At 37.2% G+C, this 20929-nt stretch overlaps 1 protein-coding gene across 1 annotated transcript in view; it reads right to left on the bottom strand.

Moving 5' to 3' along the window:
• Positions 1-20929, bottom strand: part of LOC136884060 (intermembrane lipid transfer protein Vps13) — an 816621-nt gene that overhangs the window by 557376 nt on the left and 238316 nt on the right. The window contains exons 18-19 of the mRNA XM_067156088.2: positions 20029-20290; positions 3622-3842 (exon numbers count right to left, since the gene is read on the bottom strand). Of these exons, the coding sequence (XP_067012189.2) occupies positions 3622-3842; positions 20029-20290 (483 nt within the window). The remainder of the gene's footprint in view (positions 1-3621; positions 3843-20028; positions 20291-20929) is intronic.

Here is a 20929-nt window from a genome sequence, read left to right as displayed (position 1 = left end):
ACTTACCTGGTTGGGCAACCACACCCAGCAAGTAAATACACATGCTGTCAAAAATCTAAAATTTATCACACAATTGTATTGGAACTTGAAACATCAGAATGCCCCTTGATGTAGGAGATAGTAATAAACTTAAGAGAAGATCAGCACTCGTCAGTGTCATCACCCACGAGCTTGTTAGATTAAACATCAATTTTGCTGTCCTGAGTGAAACCAAGTTGTCTGGTGAAGGCAAGATTGTAGAGTTTGGTTCAGGTTATATAAACTTTTGGAAGGGAAAAGAAGATGGAGAGTGCTGTATCCATTATGTTGAATTTGCTGTGAAGACGAAACTGGCGTCCATGATCATCTTGCTTCTAGAGCTATCAGAGCTTAACACTTCGAGATCATGCTCAGTTACAGATATTTTAATCTTCCAGACTGGCCATTTTTCACTAATATCGGATTTTTGAATTACGGTAAATACTAGTTTTGAACTTACGTAATTTTTTATTGTGCTATATTTCACTACATATTTTTTACTTCATACCTGTAAAAGCAGTAATACAATTGCTAGACCCCTTACCATGGAAATAGTGGATTGAAATTAGTAGGTTCTTCATTTAGTTAAAAAGTTAAATGAAAAACCTTAACTAATAAAATATGGATGATATTGAGTTTATTTGGTTTTTAGGCCAATCATAATTGCTTGTACAAGAGATACATCTACATAATAATTAGTACATAAATATTATGTGTGATCCGTTAGGTCTGTTCAATTTGTATAAATCACTGTTGTTCAGTTTATGTTCACGTTGTAACCGTACAACAGGGTTACAGATTCCATTCATTAATTATCATCATCATCATCATCATCATTAACCCGATTCATTAGATTTTATATTCTGTTTCTCATCATGTAGACTGTAATAATTAGGTATCACGCATATTATTGTATTTAATCATAGGTTAAGTGAATATGTTTGTAATTATGCTGTATATTAGTAAGTGAGATTTGTTGGTTTGATATAGTCATTCTGTGGCTGGTAACTCTAGCCAGATGTGTTGGCAGAGTATTTTGCAATCGAGGCTATGTTTAACTGAGAATGTTATGTGCAAGTAGGTTTTCCGATGACTCATGCAGCATAGTCAACTGTAATCCGCTTGGGTACGCTTATACGACACATGACTGATGACATCAGTGCGTGGGCACGTGATTGCGACCAAGTGTCAGTATTCGCCAGCTACTGTATATTGAGGTGGAAGGGATGAACAGAGAGTAGGGAGATGAGTCGTCATCGCGAGGTTATAAAGACGATGCAACGGTGGTGAGAGGTATCAGATCATATGTATCAGTCCGATGTATCAAATGGAAGAAGTAGTCTTAGAGTGATGGTCAGAGCTAAGAGTTGTGTTTGAAGAAGTCTGGTAATAATCAAGGTCTACAAGTGGTGGTTGTATCCGAGCAGAGACGGGTACTATGCTGATAAAGAAACATCATCATCTTGTGAGGATGGACTTCACAAGATGTTTCAATAATATTTTCCAATTTCTTATAATATATTGAGTGGACGTAATTACATTGGAGCTCCCTACACGCGTACATGGTATGTAGGCCAACTCCTTGTTATATAAGAAGATAACAGCAGACGGCTCCCGACTTCAGCTCATAGGTTTTCCCAAGAATTTCAAGTTCAACAGCGGTGTATGCAGACATCAGATAATTAAAGCATCAGACATGTTATGCATTCATAACATGAAGAAGAATGTAATCAGCGGCGATATCACATCTCAATTCAAGTTCATGCGAATAGCGTTTTTTTGTTTAGATTAAATTTTCTTTTTAATATTACCGCAAATCTCACTATATATATTTTTTTGTTAAATTAAAAGACGTCAATGCTTGTTCATTGTGACATAAATTATAGTCATAAACTCAGTTTTATTTTAATTATAATAAGTGATTCCAGTTCCATGTACAATCCTCAATTGTGGAAATGCAACAGTAATTTAATATTGTCCTGATCCATATCCCTGTATATTGCCAGATATGTGAGTTTATCACCTCACGCCTTGAGATAATTGATATAAGAGGTATGCTCTACCAAAATTTTGTTGTTTTTATTTAAAAAGCAACTGGCGCTCAAACAAATGTTATGTATATTGTGTGAAGGAGATGAAGGTATAAGAGTAGTGGTTGGAGTAGCCACAATGTGTAGCCTCCATTATGTGCACACAGCTGTCTAGTCGACACAGCTGTGACATGATTTGAAAGGAAGAATATGACTTTTAGAGCTGCAGTCTGCTGCCATCCATATTTTTTTCCAAGAACTATATAAACCAAATCTTGTACTGCAATGCCGATCAACGCACCCAGTATGTTCGTTTCTTAGTAACAATGATGAAAAGCAGAGAATGTACGCCATGTGGGCTTCGTTCTTTGCAATAAATGACAACCTGTACGGCGCACGGCCTTTCACCTCAATGTGTTAAGATAGGTTAGTCATTCAACTCCGCCTATCTCCTCATCTTATATGCCGATAAAGAAATCAAGAACTAATTCTACACCACCTAAATATGATAATCTGAAAGGTACCATCTAGATGCAAACTGTTACTCTTTGGCAACTTCAATTCCAAAGATGGGAGAGATAATCAGCTCTGGGAAAATATGGAAGGTAAATGACAATTTGGTAGATGCAAAGCTTCTTGCTCTCTGTGCTGATTGTCAGCTGTTCATCACCAATGCTCAGTTCCACCAGCCAGATTGTTTCAAGACTACATGGATGCACCCACACCATAAGTACTGGTAAATTCTTGATTACATCACCACCCAAAAATGTTATAAGAAAGATGTTCTTATCACTAAGACGGTGAGAAATATAAATTACTACTGGACAGATGGTAAACTTCTTGTATGCCGACTAAGGATATATTTCAGCACAAAGCCACCCATAGATTACTGAAAACTGTCACGACAGAAGACATATTTCTAAGATCTCTGATGAACCTATTGTGCCATTCCACTATTCCACAAATTAAGCTCAATCGAATTAAGATGAACGCGATTATTAGTAACAAAGTTAGATACAATGAATAAATTACATGAAATGTCAAGGAAATTGAGAGTAACGCAGTCGGAATGAATAAGATCGTGATGGCAGTGACCAAGACAAAATAGATATTAGAATTGTTAAGACCAACACTGTTTAAAAATCACACATGAAAAACTAACTCGAGGGAGTGTACATGTTTGGAGCAAGAAGATGCATAAATCCTATAAAGTATTAATAACGAGAAAATAATTTAAAGAAAGAAAGATATTAATAACGTCTAAACAAGAATATAATAGAAGAATATATAAAAAGATTAAATAATATGCATGAAATATTAAAATATACAACTTTTAATTAGCTTAAAGTAAATACAAAATTTTAATATTCCACCTTCTCAATACTAAAAAAATCATTTGATGTTTTTACAAAAACGTTACAATGATATTAATAGGTACTAGTTTCGGTCCACTGTGGACCATCATCAGCCTAGCCAAATTACAACAGTAAAAGACACAGTGACAAAATAAAGTAAAATAATTTCTTCGGAAACATATATTTAAAAAAAAAAAAGCATAGTAAATGTCTATTACCTTATGATGGAGTATTTTTGGATGTGGATCAATAACAGTGATATCCTTCAGTTTGGCAGCAATATCTGTACAGGACTTTTTGACAGTTACACCAACAGTTACACCTTCTAATGAAAACTCTGCAAGGATGTCTTGCCTGTTGGCCATGCTTACATCAAGTTTACGTATATTAGCTTTCAGCTTGAAGTCGATAATTTCCTCAGCACCAGTTTTCTTCTGAACTGAAAAATAAGAAGTTCAGTTAAAATACAGCAATTTTAACAGGTATAGCAATAGCATACTGAAGTAAAAGAAATCCATACCACAACATTACATAACTTAATACTAGCCTACAAACATGTTACACCATATAATTAGCGTTGCTAATTTAAAACATTTCACATCGTAAAACAAAAACAAAAAAAAAGACTAGGTTGTACTTTTTTTTTTTTTAAATGCTCAACCAAAGGGAGTGTTTCCTATGGTTCTGTACCTCAGCTCAGGACAGTTCTAGCTGTTTGCCACCACATTACTCATAAGCACCCTAAACCTCTCTTTGGTTCTATGATGGCAAGAACATAATATGTAAAGGATGATCATTATCATACCATTTGACATGTCCATACCAGCACAGTTGTCTCTTCTCTCTTGTTCAGTTTCTCACAAATAGTAGTGATATCAAAAGATCCTGCATGTGCTCACTGCACACTACGTCGGTTTGCAGACTAATGCAGCATTTGCATTTTTGTAGTGTGCACTTTGCTGATCTTGCTTCTTTTGCCTAGCCCAGCATATAGAACAATACATACGGTTAGGTCTGTAAACTTCCCCTTTAAACTAGTTTGGGAATCCGTTCATCACACCAAGGTACCTGCTACAGGTAGGTCTTCTGTTAATAATTACTTGATGTTGTATGCACTGAACAGTCACACTTAAAAACAATGCAATAAATAGGAGCCGCATTTTGTGGTGAAATAAAATTGCCTACCGGGTTATTAAAAGGCCTAACAGCGATGACTATTTTGCATTTATTAATCTGCAAAAGAAATACAAACACTAACTACACTACAAAGACATACATTTTTCATCTGAAGTACATGTATACGAATGTCTCAACATTTTCAGGGTGAAGATTTGTTTGGTGCAACATCACAATATTCGATTATACTGAGAACCACCTTTCATTGTCAACTTCATCTCCATCACCTTATTCAAGCATTTCCAGTAGCCTCCTTGAAATGTAGAATATCCTCAGAGATTTAATGCACCATCTTTGTTATAAATTATCTTCGAAACCTTGCGATTCTGTTTTTGTTCTTAGATAAGTTGAATTGTATCCCATGGTGACTTCCCAGCACCTCAACTTCTGAGCCACTCGGCCCGACTGTAAGGAAGTTATTAGCTTTTTTGCAAACTGAAATAGAAATTCAAAAGCATTTAGCATTAGCATGCACTACATTTGAGGAGTCAAAGGAATCCAATCCAACAAGTGAAAATATTGGCAGAGGTAGCAGGCTTACCAGGTATCAAAATACAGCACCAGACCTTATTGCATACAGTCAAATCAGAAATGAAGTGGTGCATATTCTGTTACGAGGAACATCTTACTCGAGAATGTTATTTAGCTAGAGAGTTGACGCTAGAAGAAAAGGAAGAAGTTGAGATAGTGTGGTACCTTTGGATGGTTCTTTGAAAATTTAGGCTAAACAAATGAAAATTGTTGCATTGTTTTCATCATTGATGTTTTAATTATATAAAAATCTCTGTTTTAAGTTGGAATGTGTTTTTATGATCGCTGATGAAAGGAATATTTATTTTTCTTGAAACACGTATGAATAAAACAGGTTCATTAATAGAAAGTGTACTGACAAGGCAGATTTAACCAGAATACTATTTTATATAGTTTTTAACGAATGCTTCTGGTGCCTACGAGTTCAAGCTAACCATACAGCAAGGAGCTGTCAGGAGAAGACATATTGCTTACTAGCAAGATACCCATGTTTCGCTACGGTATTATAATGAAATTTATAACTGAATGTTTTAAGTTTTATATATAATCCGCCAATATTCGCGATCTTACTCGTTTTCTGAGAGAAACCACCAAAATTCGTGATCTGATTCATTTTCTGAGAGATTGTGGCATAGTTCCTCCCACTTTACAATCTTTCTTTCCAGCAATTGATTTTGTACTTCCCGGGCCAGGTCCAGGTATTCCACCCAGTCAGTTGGGTCCCTAAATCTTTGCCATCTTTTCCTATAAGCATTTTTAATATGGATCAAATCCTTGAGCAGATCCGGCGTGGTGTCGTCTTGAGAGCCTTGGCGGTACTGAACCGGCGGCCGGACTGCAGTCATAGTTTTACCCGGCCAAGACCCGTTTCCAGCACCTTTTGACGACGGTCCAGAATATTATTATTATTATTATTATTATTATTATTATTATTATTAGGGTGGGTGATATTAGTTGAATTTAGGTTGTTGTTGGTATTATTATTATTATTATTATTATTATTATTATTATTATTATTATTATTATTATTATTATTATTATTATTATTATTATTATTATTATTATTATTGATGGTCTGGAACCCACAGCAAGATGCAAGACCGCTACTTGGCGGTAAATAACATTTGCTGCCATTGTTATTGCTGACAATGTGACCAGCAGCATCATCGAATGTAGGCAAGTGCGCGAGATTTCTGGCGACACGAATGATATACTTCCATGCATTATTGACCTTATTATAGAGGTGAAAAATTGCACGGTCAATATAATTTATATAGTTTATATCAAATATGTTTAAATTTTTATTTATATGCCAAGAGAATCTACTGTAATGCATTTCCCATTAAAAAATACTTGTTTCTTTAATAGTAAAGGATCTTTTAATACCAATTATCACGACTCTAACATCTTCAGTTTTTGAGATATGTGTCCTTATAAAAGGAATTCAACTCCTTTTCAACCCCCCCACCAAGATGATTTCCACCCAAAACGCTTTTCCTTTGTTTTTAAAGGAGTTCCTAATACCAATTTTCACGTCTGTAACAACTTTAATTTTTATTAAATGTAAGTATCCTCATATAATTAATTCAATTAATTTTTCAATTCTTTCACCTTGCCCCTTCATTGGATTTTCCGAGAATACTGTTTCTTTAATTTTAAATCAGATTCCAAATACCAATCTTTACGTCTGCAAAATCTTTCATTTTCAAGATAACAGTATCCTCATACAAATAATTCAACCAATTTTTCAATTTCCTTCCCCCATTTAGGTGGATTTCCGAAAACAAAAAATATGTATTCCTGTATTTTTAAAGGAGATTCCAAATACCAAATTTTATGTCTGTAACATCTTCAGCTTTTGAGATATCAGTATCCTAATTAAAAGAATTCAACCCCATTTTCAGTCACTTTTACCCCTCCACCCAAGTGGTTTTACAGAAAACAAAAAATACATGTTTGTTTATTTTTAATAGAGATAAAAAATACTATTTTTCACTTCGGTAACATATTAAGTTTGAGATATACTGTAGAAATGATCATTTTAAAATTTCACCCCCATTTTAGTTCCCCTTAAGTGGAGTTTCCAAAAAGAAATCACCTATGTTTCTTTTATTTTTACAGGAGATTCCAAATACCAATTTCTACGTCTGTAATATTTTACGTTTCTGAGATATACTGTAGATATAGTCTTTCTAAAAATTCACCCCAATTTGTCACTCCCGTCTAACCCCCATTAATTGGATTTTCCCAAAACAAAAAAAAATACATGTTTCTTTATTTTCAAGGGAGATCCCAAATACCAATTTTCAGGTCTGCAATATCTTCAGTTTCTGACATATAAATATCCACATTAAAGGCATTCAACCCCTTTTTCACCCCTCCTATTGGGATTTTCCGAAAAGAAATAAAAAATGTGTTTCCTTATTTTTAAAGAAGATTCTAAATACCAATTTTTACATATGTAATCTTTTAAAGTTTTGAGATATAGATATACTCATTTGAAAATTTCACCCCCCCCCCCCCCCCACCTTTTCACCCCCTTAGCGACGGAATATCCAAAAATCCTCTCTTAGCGAGCACCTACATGTTAATATGAATGTATCCCAAAATTTCATTTCTTTATGTCCAGTAGTTTTGGCTCGGCGATGATGAATCAGTCAGTCAGGACAAGTTATTTTATATGTATATATATATATATAGATTTTGTGCATCAGACCATTTTTCTATTATGCATCCAGCATTGAGTAAACAATCCATCCAGAATGACTGAAAAAATAAAACTATTAGTGATGTGACCATTAGTGTATGCTTCTTACAAATCTAAAAACACATATTAAGTCCTTCCTTTTTTTTTTTTGAAAATTTTTCCATTAACTGCAAGAGTTCCTCTATTTCTTTTAAATCCATGTTGTTCCACTTTCAAATTGGTTTCCCATTATTTCTCTGTCTCTGTTCTAAAATCTCCATTATCTTAAGGCAATGTGACAAAAGGGTGATGCCTCTATAATTGGTACACTGCCTTCTACTCCCTTTCCTTTTTTTTAAACAATTATATTATAATTCCTTTTTTCCAGTCGCTGGGCTGTGTGGCTCAGACAGTTAAGGCGCTGGCCTTCTGACCCCAACTTGGCAGGTTCGATCCTGGCTCAGTCCGGTGGTATTTGAAGGTGCTCAAATACGACAGCCTCGTGTCGGTAGATTTACTGGCACGTAAAAGAACTCCTGTGGGACTAAATTCTGGCACCTTGGCATCTTCGAAGACCGTAAGAGTAACATTTTTTTTTCATTTTTTTTTTTTTTTTTCAGTCATCTGGCAACTTGTTCTCTTTCCAAATAATTCCCAGTGGTCTACATAACCACTATATTCCAAGGATTCCAGCTGCCTTAATCATGTCTGTTAGTTCATCTGTTCCTGCTGACTTTCCACTTTTTTTCTTCAGGGCATTTTCTGTCTCTTTCCAAGTAATTGGAGGTTGTTGCTTTTGTAAATCATAAGTAGGGCCCGGATTTATATGCACTAAAAAACCTGAAAATATGCATGCAAATATGCACTAAAAAGTTAGAATATATGCACGGAAAATAAGGAAATATGCTCTTAAAAACATGCAATTTTATTCACTTACCTATTTACAGGTATCATTTATTGCAAAAAGAAGCATCACAATAGGTAACTAGTAGTCTTTCAATGTTTTCTGGAGACAAACTATGTCTGTTGTCCGTCAAAATGAGTTTATAGGCTGAAAATGATCGTTCTACATCAACTGACATAATTGGACAGTACTTATACATGGGCACTAACGTTTCGGAGCATACATCTGGCAAGGATACCCTAGTTCCACTCAAGTATTGACTAATTAACTTAATCTTCTTCAGTCCTGGGTTCGAATTCAACACCTTTTCTAACTTGCATTTAATCTTCTCTCCAATTTCGCCTGGAGCGTAATTCAACGAAGATGCAGCTTTTTCAACGAGATCAAGTGATTCATGGAGGGGAGTACCAGAAGATTCTAAGCTCTCAATAGCTTTTGGAAGTCTAGAAAAATGTGCATGAATGAAATTCACATCTTGATAAACAGTAGCGGTTTCAAGCACAACTTTTGCATAACGGACACACGCAATATGTTCATCTTCAAGTTTTGTAACCACTTCTTTCACTTCATTAAAATGTTCCTGATAAAATGATACTGCAGATAACCATGTCCCCCACCTAGTCAGGACAGGCTCAGGTGGCAAAGGGACTTCAGGTAGACAATCTTTGTAGAGCTGGACACGAGCTGGTGCTTTCAGAAACAGTTTCTTCCCACATCCAATTAAATTGTTAACAGCTGGAAACTGTGCGCGTATTTCTTCTGCAATGCGCTGTAATCCATGCGCTAAACAGGTTACGTGTATGAGTTTTGGATAAAATACTTGGAGGGCCTTTGCTGCTTTCAACATATACGAATCTGCATCTGTCAGCAGTACAAGCACTTTACAACAATTAGTCTCAATTTCAGATGGCCACAATAGTCGCAGAGAATCATTTACAAATCTTGCTATTGTGCTATGGTTGGTTTTCTCTAGTACTTTACAAGCAAGAAGATGTGGCTTACCGGTTCGTCTGGATGTAATTTACCAACCACGAAATTTGCTATGTAACGGCCACATGAATCCGTTGTCTCATCCACCGATATCCAGACACAGTTCCTTCCGATATCAGAACGGATCAATTCCAGGGTAGATTCATATAGCGGAGGTAGGTAATTTTTCCTAAGAGTTGATTCATCTGGTATTTTTTGATTTACACAATATTTCACGAGAAATGATCGCAGAACTGGATTGTTTAATTTATTCCATGGAATGTTGCTGCATACGAAAGCCCTGCAAAGATCATTTGAAAATGTATTAAGACTACAGGACTTGGGCTTTACCTGTGTAAGAAGTAGTTGTTGTGGTGTGCTGTTCTTCTCCTCCTTTGCTTTAATATGTGCAGTTGTTTTTGAATGCTCTTCAAGCTGAAATTTCTTTTCACATTTCACTTCTTTTGAGCAAACTTGACAGTACACGATGACACCATCTGTTGAATAGTCCCTATTACCCGACACCCGCTGATTTAGTAAATCTCTTCTGCTGCTCTTTTCCAAACGCATTTTTTAAAAACTAACACTTTTAGAAATGAGATGCAGGGCATTAAAATGGAACGCAACTAGTGAACTGAAGATACTTCTGTCCTGACCAAGTGCCCAGCCCCCTGAGATTATTATCTGCTGTGGTAGAGAAAGGAATTCAGGGAAGTCCAGCCTGCCTACCCACACCTAAGCTATCTGTTGCCATTGCCAGTTGTGAAAGTAAAGTGCCGTTACACAGACAGTCGAAAATACCAACTAGCGAGGGATGCACATAAAATAGGCAACTAGCATGGGATGTATAAAACAGATTTATTTTAGTAGTTCTTGTAATTGTCCTTAAATTCAGACATTATATACCGGAATATGCTGTTACGTCTAGAATATGCACTAACCCTCAAAATATGTCAAAATATGCAATTGCACATGCGCATATGCATTTTTTTAAAATCCGGGCCCTATTCATAAGTGACTTTGGTAACCTGTTCTTGTTCACACTCTCCATTCAATAATTCTTCAAAATAACTCTTCATTTCTTCTCCGATTCCTACAATGCCTGTGATAACGATCCCATCCTCTGTTTCAATAGGTTTAATTTCGTACGTATGTGATTTGTTTACTTTTCATTAACCCGTATTAAATTTTCTGATTTCATTTACTATATTCCTCCTCAATTCTTTGGGTGAACAGTTTCCACCTCTTCTTTTCTTCTTTCACTACGCTTTTTTCCTGGAGATTTTTATTCCTGTATTTCTGTTCCGGTGTTCCTATTTTTTCATTGTCCTTTGCTAAGATTTCCTGAGCATGATTATGTTTTTCAACATCTTTGTTTTTCTTTGCCTTCTTTCTTTAATTGTATGTTTTACTCTGTAATTCCACCAACTTGTTTCTTTCTCCTTGACTTTACCTTTCATTTTACCACATACCTCTAGCACAATTAACTATTGTTCTAAATGCATTCCACGCTACATGAACACTACCCATTTCATTTCTTGGCAATTTAGTTGCTATCAAATTTTGAAAATCCTTCTTGATTTCTTCTTTTTGCAGTTTCCATTCCTTAATCTTTGGCAATCTCTTTACTGCAGGTGTAGCTTTAACTACGCAATTTAGATCAGCTACTAGAAGTCTGTGGTCACTATCGGAGCTTTCACTTGAGATAACTTTTGTATCCGTCACATATTCTCCAATTTATCAGTTATCACATAATCCATAACTGTCTTGGATGCTGGAAAGGCTCTTCAGTTTTTTTTTTGGTGTGTTTTTACGTCTATGAATATTTAAAAAATGACGTAAACTCATCTCAGTTGTTCTTCGAATATACAGCAGCAAATTTAAGAAGCCAGCATATGTTGAATTCCTTGGCCAACAACTGAAATATTTCCATCCCTATCAACTTTTTAATCCTTCACGGCGCACTGGTCTTTAATTGTAAATAAACGACGTGACTTTGGCTCAGTGGTTCTTCAATTGGATACCAGTATCTTAAAGGAGCCAGCATATTCTGATCTCCTTATCCAGCAACTCAAGAATTATTTCTTTAACATCTTTTTAGTGCGCACTGGACTTTATTCATAAATAAATGACGTAACTTCGGCTCAGTGGTTCTTCAATTGGATACCTGCATCTTAAAGGAGCCAGCATATTCCAGCAACTCAAGGATTCCTTTCTGTAACATCTTTTTAATATGCACTGGACTTATTATGAATCTCTTTCAGAGAGTTATTTTTTAACATAGTGCTGCACAGTATCTCACATGGTATGTACTTCTACAAAACCGTACGTGTCTTTACATTGTTTAATTTCTTCGATATTTTGTGTTTTAATTTTGCTTTAGGCTGACGATGACCTAGTACTAGGTCAAAACTAGTCCCTAATCATTTATGTAATTTAAACTATTTACATTTTGTATTGAAAAGGTGGACCCAAATAATACATTAATTTACTCTATTGTAATCACAGTTCAATACAGATCTATCATTATGAAACTTATTTCATTTAATGAACAGACTGTGCAATACATTCGTATCGTGAGATCATGACGCTGTATCGTACTGTATATCGGGAGAGAGAAGCTACTCTTTAGACAATGCTTTGTGACAGAGATGGAGCCCGTGGTGTGCTCATGAATAAAGTGTGAAATCGTGTGGATAAACAGGCGGGTATTGAAGGAAGAAGTTCTATGTAAAATAATAGGAATAGAATTTAAGGTTTAAACTGTACCAGAAATATTATGGAGAAATAGCCTTTGTGTGCAGAAAAGCAGACATCCGAAACAGGGTTTGAACATAGGAATCCAGTATCACATTCTTTTAAAATTTGCTTAAACTGTAGCAGTAATCGTAGCAGTGTCTGCCATGTTTTAACTTTGATTAAAGTAGGAATGGTTTTGCCTGAATCAGATTAATGAATATTTAACTCTCCTAATGAGAGCGAATGCAATTATAGAATTGCCAGTCTCAAAAATAACTGACGTGTGGAGAAGTAGTCTCTGTGAACGTGATGTGGTTAGTACTGTTCCAGTGCTCGTGAATTCAAGGACCATGGAAACATCAAAAATTGATGAAGGATGCTTGGAACCCATGGCCTACCACAGCTTCAATATGGAGTAATCTACACTGCGAGTCTTCCGAGGCTCAAACGATGGACAACCCGACACAGTGTTGAGTACAAATTTTATGATTTTGGGAATGCAATTGTAAACAGGTAGATAATGTCAGGGTAGAATTAGAATAATTTGATAAATACTAGATTGTCAGATTAGATTAGCTTAGAGCGGTCAGTAGGATTTTATTTTAATTATGCGAGATTATCTGGGAAGGAAACTAGTGAGGCTAATTTTAAGCACTTTAGTCCGATTCACTTAATTGCATGAGCATGTGTTTATTTTATGGTCAAGAGTGCTTTACAAAGGAGGGGAATTTCTTAATGTTGGTTTTAACTTAACGTAGTAGCCTTCTTCTAACTTAAATATTCAATATGAGTTAGAAAAGCATGACGACAGGGTCTTCACAGTTTCCTGTTGATATTATCTTAAATGTGGGACCAGAAAAGGCACTCTATTCATAATGCTAAGTTCTTGTATTTTAGATTGCATGTTTAGAGTAAGAAATGGCTGTACAACCAGTGTGTGAAGAAAACGACATGCCTGGGATTCGAAAGACTGTCCTCCCAGAAGGTAGCTAGGCCCATGTTTATTATTTGAGATTAAATGCTTTTATTTTATTTTATGTAATTTCATTTTTCACTTTTGAGGTAATGATCATTTTTAGCTCGTTGAGCAAGGGAAACAGTAGCAAAACCTCCAATACGATGAGCTGTGTCTGAACCCCAGTCTTCTGTGAATATGAGGCGAGATAAAATGATATAGCGGCATAATATTGTGAGATATTTAAGGATTATGACAAACGCACGAGCTGATTTGAGCATTGAGAGTGATGCATCAGTGTTAGTGTGTTAAATTAATTAGCCGCAGAGATGAATTGAGAAGATATCTATTTGTAGGAAAACAGGATTTGAAGTAAAGAACCTTCCCCTTTATCGTGGGTGCGGCCCAGACCAAGATTTATGGCAGACGGCTTAGCCTTGAGCGAAGGCGAGCAGTTTAAGGGATTGTCAGGTGAACAGAAATCTCAATGTTGTATACAATACTGGGTTTACACACACAATTTCAACTCACTGTAGGAGAGGCAGTAATTTGGTTTCTCTATTTTAGTAACAAAGATATGATTAAATTTATGTCAGAGTAATTAATTATTACCCCTGTTGAGGCAATAGCTAGGGATTTACAGGATTCCCTACTGATGGTGAAATCGATGCCACTAGTTCGAGTCCCAGGGCACATCAGGATTATCAGTCATACAGAGACGTATTTACTACAAGAATACAGCCAGTGTTTGTGCCATATGCCTTTCTTTTCCAGGTGTTATAGATTTCAGTGTAGTTTACATGTAAATATTGCTTTTGTTTGAAATAAGACTTTGAGATTCATTTGTAGTGTTTGTTGACGTGAAGAGGTTCTGACCCTCTCGACCTTGTACTGTTGGTCATCATATGTGGTGAGATGTGTGTTCACCCTAGTTCAATTTATTATTATTATTTCTGGAATATGTGCCGTCATTATACGGGAAGTGTTTTATTAGGTCTTTCCTCATCTCATGTTGTGTGTATAATTTGGTTGCGTTATATTTAAATTAGGCAGCCACTCTAAAGACTAATCCCAGATTAAATAAGTGTTTGAATACGTAAATTGGGAATATTCCTGGAGAGTACCTTCACATTCGCAAAATCGTTAATTATGTGTAAACAGATGATGTGCTTGAATGTTACTGTGACAGGATTTTAAAATTTGTACTCAAAAAGAAGGGTTGATCAACATTTAAACGATGAAAGAAGAATTACTCAATTATTTAATTAACAAATTAATGAACATTTTCATCGACAATTTAATTCATTATTGAAACTAATGAACTTGTTAATCCAATTAAGGACACTCGTGAAAGTTGCAATCAGTATTTTATTTGCTTTTAGGAATGGCTTTATTAAGTGTTTAATAATTAATTCAAATTTTCTTTATATTATCAGGGTTAAAAAAATTTTGATTATGTGCTTTAACAAGAGTAATTAAACCTTTTTAAAATTTATATGCTTATTTGCCAAGAAATGCATCCTACTCTCTTCCGTTCATTTATGCCTGTAAGCTAGATTTAAGTTAGTTATATTTCATGCCGGGCTGAGTGGCTCAGACGGTTGAGGCGCTGGCCTTCTAACCCCAACTTGGCAGGTTCGATCCTGGCTCAGTCCGGTGGTATTTGAAGGTGCTCAAATACAACAGCCTCATGTCGGTAGATTTACTGGCACATAAAAGAACTCCTGTGGGACTAAATTCCGGCACCTCGGCGTCTCTGAACACCAAAAAAGTAGTTAGTGGGACGTAAAGCAAATAATATTATTATTATTATTATTATTATTATTATTATTATTATTATTATTATTATTATTATTAGTTATATTTCGTAGCCGCAGACGCTCTGTAGCCCTGAGAGGCCGGTGCTCAAATCTCGGAACGGAGGAGGTGTGGTAAGGGCATTTGTTATCTCATGAGTTCGGATTACTTTTTACAATCCAGATGAGATGACATTTGTCACTAGACAGAAAAGGTCCCTTGACTGTTGATTTCTGTGGCACGTGGTCCTATGTGTTTATGACCTGTTCGGGGTAACTTCATTGTCACATGGTCCAATGAGCTATGGGAGTTGATGGGGAAGGTCCCAGTATGAAGAGATCCTCCCCCATGGTCTCGTACCTTGACGTGGTGTGGAGGCTTGCGTGCCTCAGTGATCCCAAGAGCGATGTCGACGGGAGCTTCAGCTCCTGGAAGGGTCAACCTTGCTGGTAAGGTCGAGCGTGAGGGGCCTGACTAAATGACAGACCTTCAGCCGTAGGCCCTGAAGGAAGAAAATCTTTGTCTCAGGGAGTAGGGAACGAGAACACCATCAGTACTGAAGTCACACCATGGCAGGAACAGAGGCCAAAAGAGGGCAGCCCTGTCACTGCCCTATAGGTACTGTGGGCCCATATCTCACATGCCCGAGATAACTTCCATGAAAATTCAAAACGAGAGATATACCAGATTGCTGTACCCGATGACATGGCGAGGAAAAAGGATTATGAGATTTGGAACATACGAGGAATAGCTGGAAAGGAGAAAGAATTAATGGCAGAATTCGAGAGAGCAAGACTTGTAGTGCTGGCACTGAGAGACCCACAAAGAAAAGGACAAGGGGTGGATACAATGGTGCACAATCTTGCATTGAGATGGTTTGGCCATGTCCACCGAAAGTCAACAGACCGCTTGCCAAGGTTAAAGAGGGAGGTGAGAGTGGAAGGAAGGAAGGAAGGAAGGAAGGAAGGAAGAAAGGAAGGAAGGAAGGAAGACCACAGAAGACATGGGAGGAGGGGATTAGAGAAGCACTGCAGGAGAGGGGACACACTGTATGAGAGGCCATTGCCATTACTGGAGATAGGAGCAGATGGAGATCTCTCGTATCCTTGACATCTCATGGTACAAGAGGACTAGATTAAGTATGAAGAGATACCAGTATCGACTGTACACCCAACAATGTATTTCTAATGGAAAATAATAGATTTCTGGACACTGCTGACATCTAGCAATAATAACAGCTGAACAGGTCGAACTTTTCCTAACCTAACCAAAGTAAAAGGAAAAATAGACTAAAATGTATAAAATCTACAGATAAGTTTATGCTACACATATTAATTTCACTTTATTTCACAATAATGGTTCATGTTTGTGGGTTACTGTAGTCACGTCCTAGTTCGTGAACCATGGGCAATGGCCGAGTGGCCTAGTAAGTGGTCCTGAGAGTAGTGGTCCTGAGAGTCGGATACCAGTTGCTATGGAATGGGAGTGGGCATCTCAGACATATTCAGAGTCGTGGCCCTCCTTGTGCTCGGGCGGCTAGGACTATACAATTCACCGGTGGTCCATAACCCGTTAGAGGAAGAGATCCTCACTTGGACTATGTGCAAGTAGGGCAGCATCCTGCTTCATGAATTTACCGAGCTCAGAACACTTTAAGCAAGCCTCGGACCTATGGGAGTAATGGAGTCCCACTCCCATTTGACAGGGGAGGGACTCCCTGGAAACAACTTGGCGAACGAAATGGAATTCGATGGGGAGCTATCAATATTAATGGGGCTTATGGAAGAAAGAAGGTAGAACTGGCTGAGTCAGCAAAGAGGATACATCTGGATGTGGTAGGAGTAAATGATATTCGGGTAAGGGGAGATAATGAGGAAGAGATAGGAGATTATAAAGTGTACTTGACGGGTGTTAGAAAGGGAAGAGCAGAGTCTGGGGTAGGGCTCTTTATCAGGAATAACAATGCACGCAACATAGTTTCGGTTAGGCACGTAAATGAGCGAATGATGTGGGTAGATTTGTCAGTGGGAGGAATTAGGACAAGAATTGTGTCCGTGTATTCACCATGTGAGGGTGCAGATGAGGATGAAGTTGACAAGTTTTATGAAGCATTGAGTGACATCGTGGTCAGGGTCAACAGCAAGGATAGAATAGTGCTAATGGGCGATTTCAATGCGAGAGTTGGGAATAGAACTGAAGGATACGAAAGGGCGATTGGTAAATGTGGGGAAGATATGGAAGCTAATGGGAATGGGAAGCGTTTGCTGGACTTCTGTGCTAGTATGGGTTTAGCTGTTACGAATACATTCTTCAAGCTTAAGGCTATTCACCGCTACACATGGGAGGCTAGGGGTACCAGATCCATAATAGACTATATCTTAACAGACTTTGAATTCAGGAAATCTTTTAGGAATGTACGAGTTTTTCGAGGATTTTTCCATGATACAGACCACTATCTGATCTGTAGTGAACTAAGTATCTCTAGGCCTAGGGTAGAGAAAGTGAACTCTGTCTGCAAACGAATAAGGGTAGAAAATCTCCAGGACGAGGAAATTAGAAGTACATGGATATTATTAGTGAGAAGTTTCGAACAGTAGACAGTAAGCATGTTCAGGATATAGAAAGTGAATGGGTGGCATACAGGGATGCTGTAGTAGAAACAGCAACGGAATGCCTAGGAACAACTGTGTGTAAAGATGGGAAAAGGCGAACATCTTGGTGGAATGATGAAGTCAAAGCAGCCTGTAAAAGTAAAAAGAAGGCTTATCAGAAATGGCTCCAAACAAGGGCCGAGGCAGAAAGGGATTGGTACGTAGATGAAAGAAACAGAGCGAAACAAATAGTTGTTGAATCCAAAAAGAAGTCATGGGAAGATTTTGGTAGTAACCTGGAAAGGCTAGGTCAAGCAGCAGGGAAACCTTTCTGGACAGTAATAAAGAATCTTAGGAAGGGAGGGAAAACGGAAATGAACAGTGTTTCGAGTAATTCAGGTGAGCTCATAATAGATCCCAGGGAATCACTGGAGAGGTGGAGGGAATATTTTGATCATCATCTCAATGTAAATCATCATGGTGGTGTTGCAAACAGCCAAGCTCATGGGGAGGAGGAAAATGATGTTGATGAAATTATGCTTGAGGAAGTGGAAAGGATAGTAAATGAACTCCATTGTCATAAGGCAGCAGGAATAGATGAAATTAGACCTGAAATGGTGAAGTATAGTGGTAACGCAGGGATGAAATGGCTTCATAAGTAATAAAATTAGTGTGGAGTTTTGTTAAGGTACCTTCAGATTGGACAAAAGCAGTAATTGCACCTATCTATAAGCAAGGGAACAAGAAGGATTGCAATAACTATCGAGGTATCTCATTGATTAGTATACCAGGCAAAGTATTCACTGGCATCTTGGAAGGAAGGGTGCGATCCGTCGTTGAGAGGAAGTTGGATGAAAACCAGTGTGGTTTCAGACCACAGAGAGGCTGTCAGGATCAGATTTTCAGTATGCGCCAGGTAACTGAAAAATGCTACGAGAGGAATAGGCAGTTGTGTTTATGTTTCGTAGATCTAGAGAAAGAATATGACAGGGTCCTGAGGGAAAAGATGTTCGTTATACTGGGGGACTATGGAATTAAAGGTAGATTATTAAAATCAATCAAAGGCATTTATGTTGACAATTGGGCTTCAGTGAGAATTGATGGTAGAATGAGTTCTTGGTTCAGGGTACTTAGAGGAGTTAGGCAAGGCTGTAATCTGTCACCTTTGCTGTTCGTAGTTTACATGGATCATCTGCTGAAAGGTATAAAATGGCAGGGAGGGATTCAGTTAGGTAGAAATGTGGTAAGCAGTTTGGGCTATGCTGACGACTTGGTCTTAATGGCAGACTGTGCCGAAAGCCTGCAGTCTAACATCTTGGAACTTGAAAATAGGGGCAATGAGTATGGTATGAAAATTAGCCTCTCGAAGACTAAATTGATGTCAGTAGGTAAGAAATTCAACAGAACTGAATGTCTGTTTGGTGATACAAAGCTAGAACAAGTCGATAATTTCAAGTATTTAGGTCGTGTGTTTTCCCAGGATGGTAATATAGTAAGTGAGATTGAATCAAGGTGTAGTAAAGCTAATGCAGTGAGCTCGCAGTTGCGATCAGCAGTATTCTGTAAGAAGGAAGTCAGCTCCCAGACGAAACTATCTTTACATCGGTCTGTTTTCAGACCAACTTTGCTTTACGGGAGCGAAAGCTGGGTGGACTCAGGATATCTTATTCATAAGTTATAAGTAACAGACATGAAAGTAGCAAGAATGATTGCTGGTACAAACAGGTGGGAACAATGGCAGGAGGGAACTCTGAATGAGGAGATAAAGGTTAATTTAGGAATGAACTCAATGGATGAAGCTGTACGCATAAACCGGCTTTGGTGGTGGGGTCATGTGAGGCGAATGGAGGAGGATAGGTTACCTAGGAGAATAATGGACTCTGTCATGGAGGGTAAGAGAAGTAGAGGGAGACCAAGACGACGATGGTTAGACTCTGTTTCTAACGTTTTAAAGATAAGAGATATAGAACTAAATGAGGCCACAACACTAGTTGCAAATCGAGGATTGTGGCGACGTTTAGTAAATTCTCAGAGGCTTGCAGACTGAACGCTGAAAGGCATAACAGTCTATAATGATAATGTATGTATGTATGTATGTATGTATGTATGTATTTCACAATATACAATAATTTTGGGTTATTTCAAAATTAAAATCCTTCACATTCAATATCTGTATGAAATGAAACAAATTGGAATTGGAATTATTGTGTGTTATAATGCCTCATGTAAGTAACAGCAGTACTGTCCCTAGAATGCTTACATTCAGAAACAACTTACCAGATTGCTTCTTTGTTGACACACGACTTGAACCATCTTCCAGTATTGGTTCGAGGGTTGATCTCTTTGCTACCCGCGAAGGAGCACCAGTAGCCGTTTTTGGCACCACTCTTTCAAGATGGGACTGTATTTCATTTCCAAATTCTAGAAGGGCAAGAAGACTCTCTTGATGCAATAATGCACTCAGCTGGGTGAAGTCTGCCAATACTAGCTGCAGAACAGAGTTATGTTTGGTCTTGAACTCGGGTGACCTTCTGTTCACCTAAAAGGAATATTAGTAAGATAAGAACTTTTATATTTTAAATGAGGAGACATATGTAACACTTAGGCCACACAACTATATTAAATGAAGTAATAAATGAAAATCAGTAGAGAAAAATTTTAAAAATGAAGAATGTGTGTAATGGAAAAATTCTAAAAGAAATAGATGTTTTCAATACCTAGGAAGTAAGCTAACTGGTATAGGAAACATCAAGGAAGAAACTTCGGGCAGGATAGGAAATTGCTCAAAATTTTCTTACTGCGTATCAGACATAATTAGAAATTGGAAATTACCTACCAATGCAAAAATCATGAAATATAAACCATATTATTTGCCAATAATTGACCTATGGATCAGAATGTTGGACGTGGACAAAAAAAGATCTGAATAGATTACAAGCGACACAGGGATCTTGGGTAATATGAAGAAAGATGAGATAAGAAATGAAACAATATGAAACAAGCTACAGATCAACCCTCTAAAAGAAACTAAGTAGAGAAATAGGCCATGTAAAAAGAATGGGACAAGAAACATTACCATACCTGCCAACTTTACAAAACCAAAAATCAGGAGATTTTGATTTGAAAATCAGGAAAAATCAGGAGAAATCAGGAGATAAAATTGGTCAAAACTGCTTAT

This window comes from Anabrus simplex, chromosome 1 (assembly GCF_040414725.1).
Source record: "Anabrus simplex isolate iqAnaSimp1 chromosome 1, ASM4041472v1, whole genome shotgun sequence".
Taxonomy (NCBI): domain Eukaryota; kingdom Metazoa; phylum Arthropoda; class Insecta; order Orthoptera; family Tettigoniidae; genus Anabrus; species Anabrus simplex.
This window is presented reverse-complemented; position numbering and strand designations above follow the sequence as displayed.